At 33.7% G+C, this 15,299-nt stretch overlaps 2 protein-coding genes across 3 annotated transcripts; one reads left to right on the top strand and one right to left on the bottom strand.

Moving 5' to 3' along the window:
- The first annotated feature begins 5,493 nt into the window (after nt 1–5,493).
- Nucleotides 5,494–10,123, top strand: LOC105126853 (leucine-rich repeat receptor-like serine/threonine-protein kinase At2g14510). Of its 2 annotated transcripts, none has more exons than XM_011027869.1 (10): nt 5,494–5,883; nt 6,000–6,543; nt 6,636–7,099; nt 7,496–7,631; nt 7,730–7,801; nt 7,882–7,950; nt 8,300–8,371; nt 9,522–9,593; nt 9,700–9,770; nt 9,856–10,123. In XM_011027869.1, the coding sequence occupies exons 1-9, from the start codon at nt 5,646–5,648 to the stop codon at nt 9,737–9,739; spliced, it is 1,707 nt and encodes a 568-aa protein (XP_011026171.1). In that variant the 5' UTR covers nt 5,494–5,645; the 3' UTR covers nt 9,740–9,770; nt 9,856–10,123. The 2 variants fall into 2 exon arrangements, with proteins under 2 accessions (XP_011026171.1, XP_011026178.1); XM_011027876.1 differs by having other exon boundaries at nt 9,929–10,123.
- Nucleotides 10,124–10,525: 402 nt separating this feature from the next.
- On the bottom strand, nt 10,526–12,030 carry LOC105126868 (uncharacterized). Its single transcript, XM_011027886.1, has one exon. The coding sequence runs from the start codon at nt 11,695–11,697 to the stop codon at nt 10,996–10,998; it is 702 nt and encodes a 233-aa protein (XP_011026188.1). The 5' UTR covers nt 11,698–12,030; the 3' UTR covers nt 10,526–10,995.
- Between the last annotated feature and the right edge of the window lie 3,269 nt (nt 12,031–15,299).

A 15,299-nucleotide genomic window follows, 5' to 3' on the forward strand; every position in this document is an offset into this window, starting at 1 on the left:
TCATCAATCAATCCTTTCATTTATGTGATAAAACTGCATTTAAAATGAATATTTACCATAAATTAAATGTATCTTATATTATTAGATATATTATTATAAAACATGCTTTAGTCAAGGAGTTATTGATACTTCAAGTGCAAAATGATGATATAAAACCTCGATAAAAATACACTTTTAAGTATCAATCATAAAACAAGAGTTTGCTTTTAGCAGCTTAATCCTTATCAATAATCTCTACATCAGTTATAGCATAACCTTTTGCACGTGAATGACTGCCTCATTTTTTTTTATTTTTTGCATGAAAGCTTTAAAAGCAGTTAAAAAAGCTCTCCATGAGCAAGTCATGACTTTTGAGTTGAAAATCTAGTGTGTTTAAGTTTAGTGAAAAAAAATAATCAAGAAGGAGTCTGTGGGGTTCATCAAGTAAGTGTTTGCGTGTGTGCTTGTTCAAGGGATTTGCTAGAAAGATTTGAAAAAATAAGAGAATTGAGAGATGTATAAAGCAAGGTGAGGTGAGAGATACGGAGAGCAAAGCAAAGGAAAGGGTGACAACTGGTTTTGTGTTTAATAATGCTAATTTAGGTTTAGGATTAGAAAAAATATCACATTTATATTTGTTTTATTTTTTAATTGTAAATTTGGTTGAATTAATTTAGTTTGGTTCAGTTGAATTGATTTTAGATTTTATAAACCAAACCAAATCAAAATACTTTTTTGATTAATTAATTTAGTTTTTTTTTTTTTTTAGTTTGATCAGTTTATTGATATTTTTTCTCTACTCTTAAAGCTTAGCAAGAACAAGTGGAATAGGAATAGGAAATTGTAATTCTCTCTTGACGGTTTTCTGTTGGTGAACAAGTGGAATAGGAATAGGAAATTGTAATTCTCTCTTGACGGTTTTCTCTTGGTGTATTATCCAAGTGGATGTTTATGTATTTATTTTGTGTTTAAAAAATAATTTTTAATTTTTAATTTAAAATAATTTTTAACATTTTATTATATTGATATTAAAATTAAAATTTAAATAAAAAATAAAAAATATTATTTTAATATATTTTCAAATTAAAATCATTTAAAAAAAACCATCATTACAGTCAAAATACTACTTTCACAGGTTTGGAAAATTAAGCTCCACTTGTTTTTATTTCCTGATGTGGAGTGGTGAACATTTTACTTTAAATATATATCTGAAAGCATCTGGTTAATTAAAATAAACTACAATTAGCGCGTGTTAATTTTAAATTCCCTCTTAAATTGCTGGTTAAAAAACAATAATTTATAGTTTTTTTTAAAATGCTGCAACAAAAAAAAATACCACAATTCCAATCACTTGCTAGATCCCATATTGAAAATTTTCTTTTAATGTCATTGTTTATTGGTAAATAATGTTTGATCTTCGCGCCTCAACCTGGAAGAAGAGCCAAGCTTTCACGGCTTCACTTAAATAAAAAGCTCAACCCTTACAAGCTTAATTCTATTTTAAATTTTACTTTCCTTATATTATTAGCTGTATAAAATTCATTCAAATACCAATCATGTTTCCACTAATATTAATATTGTATTAATATCGTGTAATGAATAATGTATAAAAAATCTCTTAATAATCTACCGAATTTTTATTATATTAATATTTTTATAAAAAATATTTATTATTCATTAATGTGCATATCAATAATATCTTCTCTTGTTGATATTATCATTAAAACATTACATTCTACCATATCATTTCTATAAAAAAACATGATTAACAGGCTATATGACAGCTCATGAATTATTCAAACTTCAATTTACAATCTCGATTCTTTATTGTTGTATGTATGTTTTAAAAGCATCTCTATTTATTTTCTTTTATTATAAAAATATTTACTACACGAGAGTCCCGATTCTACTAAAAAGACCCTTTGTAGTGACCTATCACCATGTACCCTATCAGCCACTTAGCGATGGAGAATAAATTAGATTGCTCAAAATCAAAGGATTAATATTATCCAACATATAAACCATCTCTCTCCCTGAAAAAATCTCACAATCATCAATCTTGCGCACAAATCTAAACCCAAAATTGGAATATTTATTCAAATAAACCAGATAAATCCAGCGGAGACGAAAAGGAAGCGGTGTCTTTTTATCGTTTGCCTTGTCTGCCACCATTACCGTCTTAAGACGAACAAAAGCCCAGGATTTGTGGGTTGTGTTGAACAAATAACATAAATGTCCGTGTATTGTTAAAATAGAGAGAAACTGTCCGTGGATGTAGCTGGCTGGCAATTAGATGGGCATTGGTTGGTTGTCTCTCTCTCAAAAAAAAAAAAAAAGGAAAGATAAATAAGGATGTACAAAATTGGGGCCCTGTGGCTGATGGATTCGTGGGACGGTGGTTGAATTTGGGAGAGAGAGTTTCCTTGTTAGCGAGGACAGAGGGACCCAAAATCCAAAAAATTATAAAATCACTGAAAATATTTTCATTTTTAACTGATATCTTAAAAGGTAATTGAGGACTTACTTTGATAATCTTTCATCTTTCTTAGCACGTCAATTCCATTGTCCTCATCCTAATTTAATTAAAAATCTGGTTTTGTCTCGTACAATATTTAAAGGCCCTTTTTATTGACACGGAGTTGTATTTAAAACTTTTTTTTTCCCCGGATGTCTGAGCAATTTGAAGATTCTGGTGCCCAATTGCGCAGAGGGATCAGGTTTCCTTCTAGTTGGATTTGATGTGATCCTCGTATCTGTAACTACTGTTTCTTCACTGAATCGGGGATTTCCTGAACATGCATTCAAATGGAGGATGGAGAAATTATGTTATAAAAACACTTTAAATATTGATAATAAACTTGTAATACTTGGGAAAAAAAAAACATTAGTTAAATTTGTATGTGCCTGACATGACACTTGATGCGTAGATTATTATAAATTATATATTAAATGATATGCAAATTTTTTTCTTATATATGAAAAGAAAAATATTACCACGTTTAAACCAGGTTTAATGTAAAATTTTCTCATTATTAATTTAATTTTTTTTAACCAGCAAAGATCGTTGAAGGTGCCATGACTCGGAAAAAAATAAAAAATTTCTCTCCAATCCAAACCTGATTAATACGAGGCGGCGATAAAAAAAAAATCCCGTTGTCATCCGTCGGTATTATACCTCCCCACGACCACCTCATGTCAAGACTTTCTTGGCATAGTTTTTTTATTTGCTGTGAGCTCAAAATCCTGCCTAGCCTCATATGCACGCGCGCGCGCGCGCAGGGTGACTGAAAGCAAGTCACGTGACATATTCTATGTTTATTTTTAAGATTAATTTATTTTTTAAAATGTTTTTTAAATTATTTTGTATCTTGAAAAAAAAATAAATTAATGTTTTTTCATGTATTTTTAATTTATTTTAATGTGATGACATAAAAAATAAAAAATATTATTTTAATATATTTTTAATCAACAAGTATTTCTACAAAACCGCACCGTACACTAAATTTCCAAACAAATGCTATAATCATCTTGGAAGGACGCAACGCCAAGCCCAGCCAGTAGTCTCGTGCACGTGACAGCTCGCGCGAGTCACGAATGCTAACTTTGATGCTTCAGGTTCACACGCGCCGAAAATACTACGGTCATGAAAGAACCATGTACGAAAAGAAGAAGTAAAAAAAAAAAAAATCTCTCTCTCTTTTAAAATGAACTCACAAAATAAATATTGGTAGTCATGTCCATAACATTCTATTTTTTCCCGTCTTAGATAGCACGATATGGACATCTTCTCTGGCTCGCCGAATCGCAACAGACGTTTATTTGAAAAGTGGGGACCCTCTACTCCAATGTCACGTCTTTCATTATATCGTATACTCTCACCTGACTATAGAATCGAATGAGAGATGAATGGAAGATAATACTTTCCCAGGTCAACTTTCACCTGGCTATAGGAATGTTTGGAATTCTGATACGATCCATTTATTGAAAATTTCAACATGACAATCTCAAGATTGTGATAATAAAATAAAATAAAAAATTTAAAGCATCGTGTTTTGTATTGTATAATCTGAAATTCCACGGGTGTGCGTGTATATATATAATTATATTCATTTAAAATATGTGATTTCAAAATCGCAGTCTTTTTAAGGTCAAAGCAAACAAAACCATGGCTTTGGGGTGATTGGGTGGGTGGTGGTTTTTGAACCGGAGTTTGCAAATTTTTTAATTTTTTTGTTTTAAATTATTTTTTGATATTTTTAATTGTTTTGATATGTTAATATCAAAAATAAATTTTTAAAAAATAAAAAATATTATTTTAATATATATAAAAAACTTTAAAAAATAACAGCGGTTTGAATGTGAAGATAAAAAGCAAAAAGTAGCAGCCCAATCAAAACAGTAAAATATTTGCAGGGACCATATTGCGCTTATACATCTTAAATAGCATCTCCTTTACGGTGTAGCTGGTTAATTTGGTGGTTGCATCTCCACTTAACTTACAACGTCCGTAAATACATGCATGTTTTTTTTTTTTTGCATGTTTTGTTTATATGTAAATCATTTCCCATTATTATACACATAAAAAAGTAGTCTTCTTAGAACGCACCGCAGTGCGTACATGCTACAGGGCTGTATTTTATTCTAGGCAAAAACAAATCGAGAATTAAGTGTGAACGTTGTCAAAAAATGACAGAGAGATTAAATGTCACCCAACAAATTTTAAATCAGAACGAAAAATAAATATAATAAAAAATAATATACAATATTTGTTTTTTGGCATTCAATAATTGTGCAGGAAAGGAAAAGTTTGACTTTGAAAAAAATATAAAAATAACTCACAAACCCCCAGAGCCCCCGCTCGTAAAAAAAAATAATATTTTTTTACGCGAGAAGAAAAACTCAAAGCCATAGATTCAAGGACAATACTATAACTACTTCCACTCCTATCAAATTGGTGTATTATAAATTCCTTTTTAAATTTGTTACTTTTAAACCGGGGAAAAAAAAAAACATAACCACGCTGCATCATATTTAGAGAAAAAGAAATGCTGAGTCCTTGTCAAAAAAAAAATCTACAAAGTTACATGTATTAAACTAGGTATAATCTAGTAAAATATTAAATTAAATTTTTTATTTTTAATTAATGATATGATACTTACAAAATTTAATCATAATTTTAATTTTATTTTTAATTTTATTTTATTTGATATTATTACGCTTATTTTTAATTATATTTTATTTGATATTATTACACAAAAAAATAAAAAAATATAATACTTGTATAACATATTTTATATTTGATGGATCATAAATAATTTAATTAAATAATAAAAAATATTTTTTATAAAATAATACATTTCATAATATAATAATAATAATTAAATTTATAATATTTAAATTAAAAATTATCAATATATATATATTAATTATTTTATAATTTTAATTTTAAAAATAAATTCTTAATTAAATATATTAAATTATTTTTTATTTAACTTTCAGCTAAATGACTGGCCAAACAAATACACGGCGGTGTTACGCAGCCAAACGAACACAACTCCTCTACAAACCGCTTGATTCTGCCCTCCCATTTCCCGCGTCACCTAAATTCCTTCCCTCTTCCTCAACTCCTCCCCCTCCTCCCTATTTCTATTCCTTTCTTGTAGTGGATGCCTCCCCAACGACATATTCAATACCCACTCCACAACCACCACCTCCACTACCCTCACCAACCAGACCAAACCAAACCAAACCAAACAAGCTCCTCCCTCTCCTCTCATCGAATTCCAATTCTGTTACAATTAAAAGCTTTGGACTTCTCCGTCATGTCCCCTCTGTCACTCATCATCCTGATTTCTGTATTTTCTATCCTCTCCCTATCTACCTCCCAGCCTCCACCTCTTCGCCGTCAGTAATTCAATCCCTTCACTTCTCCCACTCTAGATTTTTTTTCATTTTCACTTTCTCTTAACTTCTCCATCTTCCTTTTGCTTTTTCTTTTTTCTTTTTTAAATTATTTGCAGGTACGTTAATTGATTGCGGTGCTACCGTGCCGTCAACAATCAACGGTCTCCAATGGATCCTAGACACTGGCTACATCACCGGTGGAACAGCAAAGAACCTAACAGTTCCAGTACTCCATCACACTCTCTCCACCGTCCGATCATTTCCCCTGCAAAATAATCTCCGCCGCAAATTCTGCTACGTGGTCAAAGTTTTCCGCGGAGCAAAGTACATTATCAGGTCAACTTACTTCTACGGAGGAATCAACGGCAATGATTCACCTCCTGTTTTCGATCAGATTGTTGATGGAACACTCTGGGGTGTGGTGAATACCACGGAGGATTATAGAGATGGCATGTCGTCTTACTACGAAGGTGTTTTCTTGGCTCGAGGGAAGACGATGAGTTTCTGTATTGCTGCAAATTCATACACAGAATCTGACCCTTTTATTTCGGCCTTGGAGTTCGTGATTTTGGAAAATTCGTTGTACAATTCAACTGATTTTAAACAGGCTGGACTTAGCTTGGTTGCCAGGCACAGTTTTGGCCACAATGAACGTATTCGGTGAGTTATCAGAACCGAACATTGAATTGCATGTTGATTTGTCGTTTACGAAATCTATTTCTCTGCATATATTGAATGATTGTTTCAATTAGATATCCTGATGATCAATTCGACCGAGTTTGGGAGCCATTTGGAGCAAATGATTCAACAATATCGAGTAGTAAAAATGTGTCTGTTTCTACTATCTGGAATCTTCCTCCTACCAAGATATTTGAAACGGAATTGACAATCAGCCGGTCAAGTCCTCAGGAAATGAACTGGCCTCCAGTGCCACTTCCTAACTCAACATACTATATTGCTTTATACTTTGCACACGATCATAATTCCTCGCCAGGGGGTTCGAGGATTATTGATATAAGTATTAATGGTGTACCGTATTATAAGAACATGACTGTGACGCCGGCTGGTGTTGTTGTCTTTGCAAGTAAGTGGCCTCTTGGTGGTCTTACGAAGGTTGCTTTGACTCCGGCTACTGGTTTGCGCATTGATCCGTTGATTAACGGTGGAGAGGTGTTTGATGTGATTGCACTTGGAGGAAGAACACTTACAAGAGATGGTATTATTAACAAGGACTTGCCTTTTCTATTGGATTAATATAATTAATTTGTTTTCTAGAAAAGTTTTGAACTTCTACAAGAATTTTGTTGTTGCTGTCATTCACTGAAATCATATAGCTAAGCATGAGACCGGGAAAGTGTGAATGTGATTCATGGTGGAAGAAAAAAGACCTTTTATGCTGATTAAGTGCATTTGTAAATATTTGCATTCATTCTCTGCATCACAGTTCACATGATAACATAAACTTTGCCGTAGTGTTCGTCTTGTCCAAGTGGTGCTCGTTTATAACTTAAGGTAGGTGGAATTGGAGTTGAATTCATCATATAATTGCGCTTTGAATTTGTCACTTGCATTGATACTACTGATTATATGGAATTCTTATTCCTTGGTGCAGTAATAGCTCTGGAAGCACTGAAAAGCAGTTTCCAGAATACTCCACATGATTGGAACGGCGATCCCTGTATGCCACGTCAGTTTTCATGGACTGGGATTGCATGCTCTGAAGGCCCCCGGATTCGAGTGGTTACTTTGTAAGTTGGATCTGGTCATGAAAGACTGATTCTCTGTATGTGCAATGCTTCTTAGCCCTTGACAAACAATTTATCTTCTGTTTTCTTCTTGATTCCAGGAACCTGACAAGCATGGGTCTTTCAGGATCACTTCCACTTAGTATTGCCAGATTGACTGCATTGACTAGCATGTAAGTTATCAAAACTATAATCATCAACTAGTGGAAATTGTACAGGAATTTCTAGATTGATGATCTCTTGTTTCTAACAGCTGGCTCGGGAACAACACTTTATCAGGACCAATACCTGATTTCAGTTCATTAAAGATGCTGGAGACATTGTAAGATTGTCCTCCTGCCCTCCTCTGTTTTTTTTCCCCATTTGGCCTACATTAGGGTGCTTGGTTGCATTTGGAAATGGAGTATTTGTGGATTAGTCTACATTTGAATAGTATCGGTGACCTGTTTGTTCTGAAATGAACCTATTATCCCTGCTGCTTATGATATGGTGGGATCCTTTATATATCCTCAGGGGTTTGCTTGTATAATAACATGCTAATATGTGTGTGGAAATATTGGGGGAACCGTTTGAGTGCAACTTGTCTACCAGTTGGCTTGGCTTTTTTTTTTTAATACAAAATATTTTTAGATAAATATTACTTTACGTGGCATTGTTTTCATATTGGAAAGGCATTTGGAAGACAACCAATTCACTGGCGAGATCCCTTTGTCACTTGGAAACATCAAGGGTCTTCGAGAACTGTAAGTTTTTTTAACACAAGAACATATGCAAGTCCTACGTTATCATTCTATGCTTTAGTTTCATAACGCGGCTCCTTATCCACATATTTGCAGTCTATGCTGTTCACACCTTGGGCTTTTGTTGTTCAATATGCTTTTGGTTGTTTCCTGCTCCTAATTGTTATGCTAAATGGACAGAACTTAATGGAAGAGTGTATGATTTGAATGTTAAGAAATCCTTTACTGTTCCATCGCAGATCTAGAACTCAGCATAATTGGAAACGTGACACTGTTCGTTGAAGAATTTGAAATTTGTATTATTGCATACACTGAACCTTTGGTGGTCTATCTCGTTAGATTCTTATAATAAGGAAGTGGAATCTGCATGTTTATCCCAACCCTTCCTTTGTATAGGCACATAGCACACAATCTCTTCTACGCAATAAAAGTACCAACATGGGATTCATGTTGGTTACTGCGCTGTTAACTAAAATGGATGAGTAGAATCTAGAAGCACTCATCTTTGAAATTGGTAAAGGGCCATTTCTGACTTGATGGATACCTTGTTCATACAAATTAAGACATTTTACCTGGTCCAGTTTTTGGCTCCACACTGATGATCTTAGATAGGAATTTATGAAACATGCATAAAAATATTTTGTTTTGTCCATAGCGGAGCTGTGAAAAGTATGCTGAGGAGTTGATGCATATGGTTTAGTTTCCAGGTCATGATACCCAATCTTTTTCGTGGTTGGACTGCTGTCATTGATTCATTGCAGATGGCTTTCTCACCTTTATAATAAGAATGATCTCTGCTGAAAAAATATTTGTAGTTCACAGCCCTGTAAGTTTCCATGAGTACTGCTGAATTGAAATGGAATTGGAAGAACTATTTTGACATTTTTCACCATCCAAAATTTCTCTTGAAGTCTGGATATCAAACTTGTGTTGCATTTTTCTGATTTAGTGGTATCTAGTCAATTATCTTTCCTATTATTGTCGCTACCATTACGTGCTACTAATTCTTCCGACTTAAACAGCTATGTAGTTAAAAATCTGGATGGTTAACCATTTTATAGCAGTCATTGACTTATTCTTCATTCTTCAATTGCTTTTTTGGTAATTCTAATTTTATTCTCGATTTACTTGACATAGTCCCTTTGTCTTTCAGGTTCTTACAGAACAATAATCTGACTGGCCAAATCCCACATAATCTTATTGGGAAACCTGGACTGAATCTTAGGTGAGCTTGAATGCACAATAGTTTTTATTAATGTTGCTAGTTATTTACTGGTAAAATTATTTTTCAAGTAATAGTTTAAGCTAATTGTTCAAATGTATTAAATTAGGACTTCTGGAAATCAGTTCTTGTCCCTGTCTCCTTCTTAAGCAGAACACGTTATGTGCACCCAAGGCAAAGGTGACAAGACTGCGTTTATGTCGAACCTGATTTTAACCATTTGTAAATCCTCATTTATTCTAATTTAGAGATCTACTGCATCTAGGTTTGAGAAATTTGCCAGAAGCTTTGCCATTGTCAGATCCAGAATCAGTTTTTTTCCCCCCTGTTTTGACCAGTTTCTAATTCCTCAATTCTACGAGGACCGCAACCATATACTTCAATTGGCTGTGCATACCAAGTCAATCTGATTGTTCTTTAACAAGGCACAGTTGGATTATGCTGTCAACCTGTACGTAAACAACTGTTCCTGTATATATATATATATATTCGTTGTTTTGATGTATCATATTTTTTAATCTTTAGTGGTGTTTTACATAACTTTTGTTTTTGTTATTTGGTGTTTTTAGCTTAAAATATTAAATTGATGTTTTTAATATTCTATGATGATTTTGATGGGTGTGTGTGTGTGTAAAACTATACCTGTTCTCTCTCTCTTTTTTATTTATTTATAAAATGACGAGGCTCGATGGTTTGTTGTTAATAAACGTCCTATACCATTTACTTTCCCTTGGCATCTGAACCTGCGATCTCAATTTCTTAGGCCATTAGGGATGATATCCATAGTTAATCCTGTTATATCTCTCCGTCATGCTTTTCCGCTTTTTACCCTCTTTGAACTTCCTTGGCAATTGTACCACGAGAGTAACTTTTGGAAAGTCAAAGAAAGAAAGAGAACCGTGCTATTTACCATCTTTTACTTAGCCAATGGTCTCAAAAGAAAATCTTGGAGACTACGGACCTTCTGATAGATATACAATAATAATGGGGTGTCAGGCGTTCCATGACACAGCACTCTGATCTTACAGCATGCATTTAGTTCAGGCAATTGACCAGATTCCTTTTGGCCGATCCTTCCATGTGGACCTTTCTGATTCTCAGGATCTGCAACTTTGCATGTGGCAGGACACCTTACTAGTTCCTATCTGTAAGCAATTGAAACTGTACGCCTTCTAAGCAACGCAAAGCGGAAGATATTATTTTGTCCATACCATCCATTATAGATAATGTCGTCATTTACATGATAATTCATCAGATCCATCATGATTAACAGTACTCTAAACACAAAAGTAGGGGAAAAACTGAAGTTCGAAATGAAGTAAATCAACTGATAAAAGAGATGAACGAACATATTGAACAATCCTACGGTTCATACAGCCTCGAGCTACTTCTTCTCTCCTAATCTTCACCTTTCCAATCTTCCTTTCTTGAGGGGAAATAAAGGTGGCAATGCACTGCTCTTCATCTGCGTGCAAATTGGTACATTTATCATTGGCCTTATTCTCATACTGGCTGATCTTGTTCTCTCTAATCCTTTCTTTATCCGCTTCACGTGCTTCTCTCCATTCCCGGAACCTCGCTTCCCTTCTTCTTTAGTAGCAATGTCTGCAAGGGAGCTAGAAGAAGATGATGTTGAAGAGGAGGAGGATGACGGTGACAAAGAAGAAGCACGCTGCTTCTTTAGCCGCAGCAACTCTTTCCACAGAACAGTGCACTTAGGTGGCCTTGGAGATGGGTCATCATCAACAAACCAAACCCTTGGCTCTTCCTTGCTCGCCTCCTCTTCCTCCTCGGCATTTTTTGTCTTAAGGCAGACTTTGTTGAGTTTCTCAGAATGCTCCATTTGCCAAAAGGGAAGTAATCTCCCTTCGTAGAAAAGCTCATCTGCTGTTAGCATAGTCTGGCTACTCATTTTGCTCGAGAGGAACTCAAATTCTGCATTTCTAGCCCTTTCTCGCTCTGTTTCTTTATCTTTCTCAGCCTGTGGGCTTGGACTAATGGAAATGAAGTTCTTGTCATCAAAGAATTCTGCAGAGAAAGAAATACGGGGGCTTGAAGGTTGGTCAATGGATCTAGATGTTTCTTGAACAGTTTCTAGGGATACCATTTTCTGCGTCTAGAACGAGAAAAATGGAGGAGTTTGTGGAGTTGACTGTGGTGAGGTGTGAGTGAAGAGGTGCATGGGATTCGTGATATATAAAGGGCAGAAGATGCCCGCTTTATATTGTCCTGTAACCTTTTGGTCTCCTTTGTTTTGTTATGTGAGTGATTTGTCTGGACGGTGAGATTATAAAAATTAAGTGGTCCGCTAAACCCGAAACAAGTGAGCTTAAGGTGTTGTTTAGAATATGGGTAGCAGCACATGGACACCTTGGGAGGAGCTAAAGACAATTTTTTTTATTACTAGTATTAATTTTCCATAAGATTCTGAGCTCTCTGTACAATCTTTTTTTTTTTTTTTTAATTCCAAGGACAGAAAAGAATTGACAGGAATTTAAGTCATCTCATCAAGATCATCGATTATGGGAGAAAAAAAATTTCCAGGTCAGTTTCTGACAAATGACTTGAAATAAGGTTAGTCACAGCATCTTGGTTAAGTTCTTCCATTTATAATTGGAACAAATTTAAGAATATCTGAGGATGATGTTAATTGTATTTTTCTTAGAGAAAAAAAAGTGCAGTTTAAAGGTAGCTTTATCCCGTAATGGGATAAAAGGAAATTAAATGGGAAGAAGAAAAATTAAACTAGATTATCTATTAGTTTAACGGATGTCGATTATTATTAAGCTTGGATCAGTCAAAGATAAACTTTGTTGGATTGACTCGGCATGAACATGAAAAGAGTCCTAAGCATGTGGTCACATGAGAGTAATTTCTAGCCATGTGAGGGCTGAATCAAAAGAAACAAGCAGGAGATAAATCTCAATGACCAAGATACCCTTTGAAATAGCTTGGCATATGCGGGTACAGTATGTTATTTACTAACCCGGGGATGGGTTTTTCTGGTTGCATGGGAGAGGTTTACACGTGGTAGATATCATATCTACCGGCCAGCATGCCCCTTCTTAAAAAGCTTCAACATAAGATTGGGTGGACAGCTCTAATGAAGTTCAGACAGCTAATAAACATAGGAGTAATCTTTTAGGTAGTATACATGTTCTGTGATTCGATGATTCACAAGCACATTATTTCAGGCATTCTGCAGCCCTACTTTGTTCTATTATTGCGGAGAGAAAATAATGTCAAGAACTTTAACATATTGAACAAACAACAAAATCAAACAAGTGGAAAAAGATCCAAAAGTAAGATAAATTATTTTGTCTCAGTTTCCTTGCCTTTCTCTCGGCAACTCCACAGTAGGACATTAAATTTGTCTAATTTTTATGATGACTCAAGTCGCCTATTCATTATTGATGATGAGAATGATGTTTTTTAGTATTTAAATAGTAACTAATTATATGTTTAAATCAATATTTCATTTTTTAAAATTCAAGAAGTAGATAATTGATGGTAAAATATTCAACACCTGCAAAACAATGGATTTTAGAAACCCTTAAATATAAATATTTAGAGAATAAAAATTGTGAATCTTTTACCTGGTGGTTTAGAGAGTATTTATAGTTTTCAAACCTTGTCATGTTGTTGGAATGGAATGGTTGAAAAGTTTTTTTTTTTATGATAGCATTAATAAGAGATAAATATCTTTTACACAGTTACACCATATTAATAAAAGATAAACATCTTTTACACAATATTAATTGTTGAAATACAATGAGCCCTTAGAAGACTTTTATAACTTAAGGGTGTAAATAAATAAGTATTCTTAACATTAACATTCTACGTTAAAAGTAATAAAAATAAACAAATAAAACCTTATAACCTAACATAGGGCCTATAATGACTGTCAGAACCATATCTATTTGGGTATGGTGTGATAACAAGCTTATGGACGGTGGATCTGATAGCTTGCCAAACTTATGTCTGTTTGAACTCAACGCATAGTTGAACTCAAGGATATTGGGTCTGACAGCTCGTCGAACACAAGTATACTAAAGCTTAACGCATAGTTAAACCCAATGATATTGGGTTAGGTAGCTTGCACGCGTAGTTGAACCCATGAATGTTAGGTATGGCAGCTCGTTATAACCATATGTACTTCAGCTCATTACATAGCTAAATCCAATGATGTTGGATCTGACAACTCACTAAAACTATGTATGCTTAGGCTCAAATGCTTAGTTGAACCCAAAGATATTAGATTTGAAAGCAAGTCAGACTCATGTCATATGGTTTTGACCAAGCCTAGGGATGTTGAATTATCATCTTCCGTTTGACCCTTTTAAATATAGATTTAGACTAAAAATTAAAATTTTAAAATATGTTGATCCATCAATATCCATATAATGTCTTTTAACAGTTTAATGTTCATGCAATAAATCAAATGTTTTTATTGTCATGTATTCAATTATATGTACATATTCTCTTATATGTCTATAAAAAATGTTAAGGTGGTTTACAAAACATGCATTTGATAAGATGAAGTGAGAAACTTGAAATGCCTAAGCAATATAAAAGTGGTGTTGGCACTTGGTAGAGTAAGTTTTTATGACTGATTTTTTCATGTGATGAAGTCCTAAAAATTCAAGTAACCTATAAGCAAGGCTCACAGGTTGGATAATCGATTAATCAATTAGTTTTAGCAATCTCATCTATTCTCTATATATCAGGAGTTTAGTAGCTTGTATTTAGGGTTTGGGAGGCCAAGATGGCTTATGGCTAATACTTGCAAAAAATCTTCTTTGGTAGAGGTGGAGACTCACTTATACTTAAATAAATATCATTTTAGGAAGAGAAAATATAATAATATTCTGGAGAAAGATGCTCTGACAATATATATACAGAAGATAATGAAGATTGTGAATCTCTGTTCTGAATATCTCATGGTGTATCTATAACCCATGAATTTTTTTTTTATTTTATAGAAAAAATAGGCTAGAGTATGACTTCATCTTTATAATATTTTGAGTTGCATTAGGAGCTGTATTTCACTCATTTTATCTAGTTAAAAATAGAGAAATAACAGGCCATGATAAATTTAAGTCAATACAAGACTAGGCTTGGCAAACTGCGAAGCCTAATTATGGTTGGGCCCGGTTAGCACTAAACTCACTGCGCCTCCACTAAGACGTGTTTGGTGTTGTTGTGTGCTAGAACGAACCTGAGAATTTAAGGAAATTTATACCTGTATGTTTTTCTTGGTCTAACATTTATTGGTAAAAGATATGTAAAGATATACTAGTAAAATCTTGGTTCATCAATAGCCCCTTAATCTTTGCAATATAATAATATGCAAATACTTTTTTTAATATTTTAGTTTGGGTAAAATGATGAGTTTTGCTTGTATAAAAGGACATAAGCTTGGAAAAAAGCAAAGAAATATCCATATAGACGGAAAGAAATTCTTTCAAACATAAAAGAGCAATAATCTATACTTAGAAAAATTTGGAGAGATTGAGGGTTCCATGCTCATTATTTATACAAATTTCTAAGTGGTTATGTGGAATCCAATGAGAATGAACCTATACTTAGAAATTTCCAAGTAATTATAGATTTTTTGGAGAGTGAAAGCATGTAACTTTTCCAACATTGTCATAGGGCTTAAAAACCCTTTACTAAAAGTGGTTTTTTATGGGGCATGAAAGCCCTCTA

Source organism: Populus euphratica, unplaced genomic scaffold (genome assembly GCF_000495115.2).
Source record: "Populus euphratica unplaced genomic scaffold, PopEup_1.0 scaffold1.1, whole genome shotgun sequence".
Taxonomy (NCBI): domain Eukaryota; kingdom Viridiplantae; phylum Streptophyta; class Magnoliopsida; order Malpighiales; family Salicaceae; genus Populus; species Populus euphratica.